General features: G+C 46.1%; 1 protein-coding gene across 1 annotated transcript; it reads right to left on the bottom strand.

Annotated features, from left to right (window-relative positions):
• Positions 1-370: 370 nt before the first annotated feature.
• On the bottom strand, positions 371-1,327 carry LOC134462944 (odorant receptor 131-2-like). The gene has a single exon (XM_063216214.1). It carries the CDS (start codon positions 1,325-1,327, stop codon positions 371-373), a length of 957 nt encoding a protein of 318 aa, XP_063072284.1.
• Between the last annotated feature and the right edge of the window lie 8,044 nt (positions 1,328-9,371).

Below are 9,371 nucleotides of genomic sequence, written 5' to 3'. Positions count from 1 at the left end.
TGGCAGTGCTTGTGCACAACTTTTCAGTTGTCCAGGTGCAGGTGTAAGGCAGGAAAACTTGATCAATATAAAAAATTCATTAAACACGGCACACTGGATACTCTTATTTTTTCCTTTTTATTTTTTGAAGCTTCAAAAAAGTAATGAGAAATAAAGAACAGTATCCAGAGTGCTGTGTTTAATGAACTTTTTACAGAGATTTCAGAAATGTCTCAAAATAACAAATATGCATGACAGGAGGCCACAGTGTTTGAACATTATGTTTTCATCTCAAAAAGTAAAGCAAATAAATATTCAGATTTGGAATGACATAAACAAAGAAATAATCATAAGAGTACACTTTGATGCAGCCAATGTATTATTATTATTATTACGTCTTCAAAGAGCCAACTCTTTTATTGCTGCTGCCGAGGGACAGCTTTTTCCTCTTCCGTTTCCCTTTTGAACAGCACACCCTGCCGCACGAGTAGTACCGTGACATGTGCTTGGCAAACGTCTTATCTCTGAGGCCGTATATCAGAGGACTCAGCAGCCTCGGAACAATGTTTGTGAGGAGGAAAAACAGGAACGTTATTTTGGTGCGATAGGCTGGGAAATAACTTAGTAGAAATGAGTCAACTAAAGGCGGGAGGTAGGACAGCATGCACTGCAGCAAGATGGTGTTCTGGGCTTTACTGGCGGAGCCGCTGTCGTCTGTGGCCGCCTTGGCGGTCAGGAATATCCTCAGGTATGTGTAGATTAGCGACAGCCACACGAACGACATGTACATGGCCTGGACCACCTGCGCCTTCTGCCTATGGTATCGGGTGTTGTAGATAACGATGTAGTAACAGAAGACGGCGGTGGAAAAGAATCCCGCGGAGCGAACGGCGCGGACGATCACCACGTCGACGAGGGCGGGGATGAGCCCCATGCCCCAGGTGAGGCCGATGAGGACGTAGGTCCGGCGCACGGTGCAGATCTGAGTGTGGTGGAGAGGCTTGCAGATGGCGATGTAGCGCTCGATAGCCATGCCGGCCAGGATGATGGGGGTGTTCATGGTAGTGGTCGATCCGACCACGACCAGAATGAGGCAGAAGGAGGCTTCGAAGACGGGATGAGCGTAGGTCAAGACGTACATGATCACAGAGGAGCAGACCATGATCATGTCGTTGACGACCAGGTTCATATACAGGATGTACCGGGACTCGGTGTGGAAGACAGCTTTCCTGCAGAAAGTCATGATGATGGTCCCATTGATGCAGTTGATGATCACAGCCAGGCCGACAATGATGAGGTTCTTCACCAGGGCCTCCTCAAACTCATCTCTCCCAACAGTCAAATTCATCACCCAACAGTCTCCACAGCTGTTCTGCAATCCACATCACAGTACATGACACCGTTAATTACACAACAGCATAACAGTAATTCATATTATAAAGTGTCTAAATGTAGGCCTGCATATGCGGACAGGGAATTTTTGAGTGGGCACAGTTTGGCTTACCTTGTCAAACCAATAGTGTAGACTACGTAGAACGCAGGTATACGCAGTATACCCACCTAAAATTGATTGATCCATTATTTAGAATAGCAACAAACATATACAGTATAGCCACCTCAGAAAATGCTCAAATATACAGTAAAAGAGTGCAGTGGAAAGTGCGCACATCCAGCAAAAAAGCATCAGCAGGTGCCAAATCAAAAAACTGTCACATGTAGGAGCGGGCAAGGATCTGCACACTGCTTGCAAAAGACTTAATTTATTAGGAGCAACTTAATAAATGAAGTCTTTTGCAAGCAGTGTGCAGATCCTTTCCCGCTCCCAAATATACAGTAAACCCACCGCAGACAGTAGCCTATACATCACTGTGTCAAACCAATGAAAGTATCAAAGCAGAGCAGTGGGATAACAAAGAAAGACCCACACAGTGTGTAAGTATGTGTGTCTGCATGTGTGAGTGTGTGTGTCTGCATGTGTGAGTGTGTGTGTCTGCATGTGTGAGCGTCTGTGTGTGTGATCACCTTGCGTGGGAGAATACAGATGAGTGAGTTTGTGCGGAGTTCAAGAGGACATTATTATTCTGTTCAGTCTGTGCCATGGGAATGTGCCACTCGTGAGACGATCATGTGATTACATTATTTATTTATTTTTAGGGCCAATCATTTCATTGCCCCTTCAGCCAGTACCATTGAAGTTGTCGTAGTTTTGAAACAGCTGACAGCAGTTCATTACTGTGGACTGTAAATAGTTTGTGTGATATTTAAAAAAAAAAACGTTTATATTTGCATATCGTCCATTGATTGTATATACCGTAGTCAATAATATTGTCAAAACAATACAAATGTGTGAACATGTACTTCTTATAGGGCCTAGTTAATTAACACCCACCAGCCGGCCACTTTAACAGGCACACTTTTCCAACTGCTCATTGACACAAATTTCTAATCAGTCAATCATATGGCACCAACTCAATGCATTTAGGCATGGCCAAGACGATCTGATGCAGTTCAAACTGAACATCTGGATGGGGAATAAAAGGGATTTAAGTTACTTTGAACATGGCATGGTTGTTGTTGCCAGGTGTGCTTGGTTTGAGTATTTCAGAAACTGCTGATCTACTGAGCAGTGTTGGGAGTAACTCGTTACAAAAGTAACTAATTACTGTAATGCATTACCTTTTTGAGTAACGCAGTAATGTAACTGATTACAGGGGGGAAAATCGGTAATATGTCCTCGTTACAATGCAAGTAACTTGCACATTACAACATATTTTTTTCACCTAAATTTTGTGTGCTTATTTTGTTTTCTTTATACAATGTTCGTGGATCACCGCGAGATAAGCTATTGTCTACGATAGCCTACGTCCGCGCACTGTGCGCAGAGATTTTAAAGTTTCACACAGAACATTGCTTCCTCTTTCACGCTTCGTCTCTCGAAATGGCAGGCTGACAAAGGATGACCGATCCAGAAGATCCAGCTTGCTCATTTTCAAGATGGGTATATGCCCACTACTTTGACTCCATTGAAAATAAGGACACCAAGAACATTTAAGTTAAATGCACACTGTACTTGAAACCCAAACCGCTTTCCACGTCGAAAAACAGTAGCCTACAAACAATTTGACGATTTGAAGAGGTGCCATAGCACCACCAAATTAGTCAGGAAAGGAGGGGATGCATCCCATTCGCACGAGACAGGGACACGGCAGGGAAGGCTATCCGACGGGGGGGATGAGTATGTTGCACCCCCCTCACTTTTGTTCAACTAAACATCACTAAAATTGAAATAAATCAATTTGAAATAAAATATTATAGGCCTCTTGGCTCATTAATGCTTATTATATTTCATTGTAGCTTCAGCTGTACTTATCAAGCCTCAACTCCACTATCGTCCTTGGCATTGTTCAACAACGTTTATGACAAAATCTGGCGCATGTGGGGGGTTGGGGGGTCGGACATGAAAAAAAAGAAATTGAAAAAAAAATTGGGGAAAAAAAAAAAAAAACGACCGGACGACGACCAAACCTGACAACCAACCGGAACCAAACTTTTATTTTTCTTAGGCCTTATTGTATGTGGGTAAGACGCAATTCCTGAAAATGTTTGTTTTCAGTCTGCAGGCTTCCAAAATGACTTGTGGATGGTAGGTGAAAGTCATGCCACCTCATAGATTTGCACTGTAGATTGCCAAATCCTTATTTCCAGTCATTTTGGCTAAAGTAACTAAAAGTAATGCAAAAGTAGTGTAATGCCTTACTTTTAAAAAAAAGTAATGTTGTAATGTAAGGCATTACTTTTAAATGACAGTAACATGTAATAAGTAGTGCATTACAGTTTTTGAGTAACTTTCCCAACAGTGCTACTGAGATTGTAGTGAAGGGGAGTAGAGTTGCCCAGCTGGGACTCGAACCCAGACCTTCTGGAGTAGTAAACTGGGGCTCTGACCGCTACACCAAAGAGCCAGGCTCGTTGGCATGTTAGTCAGAACACACCCACAACCCTAGTGATGGTCACTCCATCACACTGCCTTCCCCTTCGGGAAGTGCACCCGTGCGCTTCACACACTCATGGTGTCCCTCACGCAACTGCCCATCATGCTTCTCCCATCCAGTGTGCCCCATCATCAATGCTTCACCCATCACTGGGGTCCCTCACACGGGGGTCACCAATCCTGGGGGTCCCTCACATGGAATTACGGCTCACACACCATGGGTACGCTTCCGATTGGCCTCACGGTAGCCATCCCACTTCTGACACCATTTGTAGTGGTGGCGAGTAGAGTTGCCCAGCTGGGACTCGAACCCAGACCTTCTGGAGTAGTAAACTGGGGCTCTGACCGCTACACCAAAGAGCCAGGCTCGTTGGCATGTTAGTCAGAACACACCCACAACCCTAGTGATGGTCACTCCATCACAGAGATATTCACGCACAATCATCTGTGGGGTTTACAGAGAATATCCAGTGAGCAGCAGTTCTGTGAGCAAAAATGCTTTGTTGATGCCAGAGGAGAATGGCCTGACTGGTTCAAGCCATCAACAAAACGTAAGGTTATGACCGTAATCCCCGGTTCTTTGATAACAGAGTGAGGTGTTTCACTATGGGAATCACTTAGGGCGTGACTAAGGGTGGGCGATATATACCGTCTGCGAAATTATCGTAAATGTTGTTTTGACGATGAGTAATTTTGCAATATCGAGATATTTTTATGAAGTCGCTAAAATCAACAAAAGCGCTGTGACAGGACTCATTCAGACAGCGACGACAGCCAACCCTTTCAGCCAATAGTAATGTTGTTGTGAACTGGAGAATGAAGTCTGTGAACCAATGAGCAGACAGTGCTGAGGGGGGCGGGCTGCAGCGTTTTGCCAGACAGGGAGAGAGAGATTTCCGTTTCACTCGTGCAGCGCTGCTGCTGCTGGGCAGTGGAGGAGAGTTGCTGTTATCCAAATGGTGGATTTACATGAGGAATTCAACCATTAAACCAGCCATTGCATGATGCTGAGGGCGTTTTGAAACTATGTGCTTTAATTAGCAGCCGCCTGTAATTATGGAAAGCCAAATAGTTAGGAAGATAAACAGCTTTGTCTCTGGTCTGAGAAATCGCTAGTTAGCATGCTAGTTAGCGAACTAGTCTAGTGGCTGTTACTCACTACTCAAACACCCACCTGCATGTATAGATGGCATAACTGCTTAGGTGGACAAGTACTGTTCAGTTAGACTGGCGCAATTTGCAGCTGCCCTAGTTTCCTATCCATGCACTTTCCCAGTCAAAAATGGCTGTCATCTAACATAATCATAAGCAATACATTATAAAACTATTTTTTTTTATCTACATGGATATGTTTTCATGCAAAGTGATGAACTTTACAGACCAGAGCATATGCATGTTATTAAATTCAAAAGCTCTTCAGCACAGCATTTCTCCCAACTCTCTGTCCCTCCCCAGTTACAACACAAATGCAGCACTACTACCTCCAGTGCAGAATTGAAATTAGTCTGGAATCATGCACAAATAATACACAGCATAAATGTGTAGCTTTGTTATACTGCCATGCTTTGTGATGTAGCCTAGTGTAGACATGCCATCATTTATGCAGACCTCTTGGTAACATGCAGTTTAGGCTACATAGGCCTGCAAATGTTCTGCTTTACTCATCCTGCCCTGCCAAATTCCCATACAGTACAATTCAAACACATTGATTACCCCCCCCCCCCCTCCTGAAATAGGCCCTACTGATTTTTGCAAGTGTTTTTGGAAATTATCGTCAAATTATCGTTATCGTGAAAATTCTAAAACTTATCGAGATAATTTTTTTTGCCCATATCGCCCACCCTAGGCGTGACCAACTTACGGAAGCTCTATGACATTACGTCTGTCAGAGACAGACAGGTCGACTCGTTCAGGCTCCGCTCCCTAGGGTATACCCAGTCGACCCTCTGGAAAGCCATCATTCACGGTTTCTTCCCCACCTAACACTTTGTGCAAGGAGGGAAAGACAGGTGAAATACCTCACTCTGTTATTAAAGAACCGGGGGTTACGGTGTTCTGTCGAGATATGTTGCCTCGTCGAGATGAGCGACCGGTAGCCTTACTCGATAGTGGTGTTCTATCGATTTACGCTGCCTCATCTTCCGTGGAAGACGTTTCAATCGGCCATGGTCCACGTAGGACTATTTTAATAGGCCTAACCATTACCTTATTTATTTCACGGACAGGGGTGTGCAATCATTCGTGCGGAGTTTAATTAGAACGTGCGGCTGCTGATCAGTTAAAAAAAAACATGAGCCTCTCGTTTGAGCAAGTTAAGGAACGTGCCATAAGAAAGAGACTGAGCTGAGTTTGTGCAAATACATGACTGGAGAAAGTGTTTGGGATCAGGGCCTGGCTACGGGTTGTTTAATGCAGTCATTTGCTGTTGGTTTGGTTTCAATGCGACGTGGGCTCGCAAGGCAAATTGTTGCCATATGAAATTATGTGCTATGGGGATAAACAAGCCCTGTTTAGAGATTCCCAGATAGCAGATAGCGTATTGTGGCTTTGTTTTGGCAGATGTCTGTCTTTTGATGACCGGAATCATATTTTCAAAACATCCCCACCAGTGCATTTCTTATTACCATGTTCAGCCATTTTACAATCCAGTCGATTCAAATTCTTGAGTGAAAAGGGTGGAGGGAGCATTTTGACAGCTCAATCAGAGGTGGCGATTTTTTCCCATTTTGCAATGAGAACGCCTCCTCTACATAAACAGTCTTTTCTGATCGATGTTACAATGTTCGAGGCTGAGTGTGTGAGCGATTATGGTTAGGCAACAAAGTGGCAAATGTTCGAGGCCACGCTATTTCGCAGATTTTCCAATGATCTGCTGGATGATCCGCACAACGGTCGTAACCTTACGTTCTTTTTCTAACTTCGTTCGGTGTTTCACTATGGGAGATATAGCCCACTCCCGTATTGCACGCACCAGTATAGAGTCTACTATACCCTCGCTGATGTGTCGTGGTGCTTACGTCACAGCAGCTGAGTCTACTCCCAGGACTGCGTGAGCTAGGGACGGCCCTGAGACGTCCAGTCTATAGAAAGCCTCCAACTCCACTGTCTGACACTTTTAAGCATAGTTTTTTAGGCACAAACCCCGGGTTGGGTCTAAAGCCGGGCATACACTGTGCGATATTTTCACTCGTGGGTCTTAAGCTTCTGCTCACACTGCACAATGGAATTTCACTGTTTAAAAGTTCACAGCTCAAGACTCACGTCCTCACACTACACGAGCCGTCAGTCGGATGCGAGCGAAATGCTTCCACCGTACGACGCGACAGGCATGTTTCCCCGGTCTGCAGAGGAGGGAACATGCGCACCTGAGGTGGAGATGAGGTCGCGCTCAACAGCGAATTGCACGGCCCTATTCATTTGTGCATGTGAAGTGTCAAATTGGGTCGTAGCACTGCTTTAACTGTGCGATTTACGCACGAGCCACGACCAGAATGTCAAACCGTTTTGATTTTCTTGCGACCCTGCGATTGCACGATCGTGAGGCGAAATCGCTTGTCGTTACCCCATGTACACTGCACGATGCGAGACTCACGATTGACCTGCGATTGAGCAAGAAATCGGCCCGACTCTCAAAAAGTCGTGCGAGTGCCAAATCGGGGCAAGTCGCACAGTGTAAGCCCAGCTTAATGCGTACCCTCTTAAAATCAGTGGCAAATTGTAAACATGAGGGCTTCACTGAGAAGGCCTGCAATTCACTCACTCGCTGTGGTCAAGGCCGTCTTGATGGAGAGAAACTTAAGGCTGACCTCCTCCAGATGTTCGAAGGGGTATGCGCATAGGGCGTCCAGAACTAGGGCTAAGTCCCACAGCGGGACCAACGGTCTGGATACAGGGCGTTTGCGTCTCGCGCAAGCTACACACTAAGGGGTGCTGTCCCGCTGACTTCTCCGCAAAACCTACATGGCAAGCTGAGATAGATAAACTTTTATGGTGGAGAAGGCCTTACCCTTCTCTAACAGGTCTTGTAGAAAGCTGAGAAGCTGTACCACTGAGCACTGAAAAGCTAAGATGTCCTTCTGTGCACACCATGCCTCAGAACACTCGCCATTTACAGCCATATAGATTCTGGGTAGAGGATGCTCTAGCTCCCTGTATTGTTTCTATAACAGCTGGGGGTAGGCCCACAGCGTCTAAGTTCCACCTTTCACGGGCCAAGCCCATAGTGCCAGTCTGTCTGGATGTGGGTGATACATTTCTCCTCTCGCCTGAGAGACCAGGTCTCTCCGAAGAGGTAGGGGCCACGGGGGGCCCTCCAACATCTGCACAATCTCCGCTACCCACTGTTTGGATGGCCAATGTGGGGCTATTAATATCAGTGGCATATTAGACCGATGGGAGGGAATGCGTAAAGCAGGGCGTTTGGCCACTGGTGAGCCAGCGCATCCACACCCAGCGGTGCATTTCCATCCGTTTGAGAAAAATACAGAGGGCACTGAGCGTTTTCTCACGAGGCGAAGAGATCTACGGTGCCCTGTCCGAACCTCTCCCACACCTGGGGTATTACTTGGGGGTGGAGAGTCCAATCTCCGTATAAGGGGTTCCATCTCAATAACAGATCGGCGCCCCTGTTCAGTACCCCTGGTACATGTGTTGTGCAAACTGACAGGACCTCTGCTCCGCACCAGAGCAACAGTCTTCTCGCTAGCCTGTGTAGCTTTAGTGATCGTGTTCTGCCCTGGCGATTGATATAAGCTACCACTGTTGTGTTGTCTGTTAACACGTGATTGTTTCTCAGTATGACCTGGAAATGTTTCACAGCCCAGAACACTGCAGTTCTAGATAGTTTATGTGTTCTGTCTTCAACTGTTGAGGCCACAAGCCGTTGACTGTTCTGCCCCCCAGTGGTGCCCCCTAGCCCTCTATGGGAGGCATCTGTTGTCAGTGTCATTCTCGACGACACACCCCCAAGGGGTACACCTGTGGTCAGTACTTCTGGGTCCCTCCAGTCTCGGAGGGCCACCTCGCATGCGCTGGTCACCTTGACCCTGCGGTCTAGGTGGCGACGGGAGCAAAGGCGTAGCACCTTCACCCACTGTTGAAACTCTCTCATCACGAGAAGACCCCATTTCACTACTGAGATTGTGTAAGCCATTTCCTGAAGGTTACTACCCTCTGAAAATTAAAACGATCGAGGCATTGAGAGAAAGAGGCTACTCTCTCGTCCGATAGCCTGACCTGGTATGTGAGGGAGTGTAGGTGGAGGCCTAGGTAATTTGTGCACTGGATGGGCTCCAGCTGACTCTTTTCCAGATTTATCTTGAATCCTAGATTCTCTAAATGTGTCAACACTGTCCTGGAATCTAGTAGGGCTTGTTCCCTCGAATGAGCACATAGAAGAAAA

Source organism: Engraulis encrasicolus, chromosome 14 (assembly GCF_034702125.1).
Source record: "Engraulis encrasicolus isolate BLACKSEA-1 chromosome 14, IST_EnEncr_1.0, whole genome shotgun sequence".
Lineage (NCBI taxonomy): Eukaryota > Metazoa > Chordata > Actinopteri > Clupeiformes > Engraulidae > Engraulis > Engraulis encrasicolus.
Note: the sequence above shows the minus strand (reverse complement) of the source record. Positions and strands in the feature narration are given on the sequence as shown.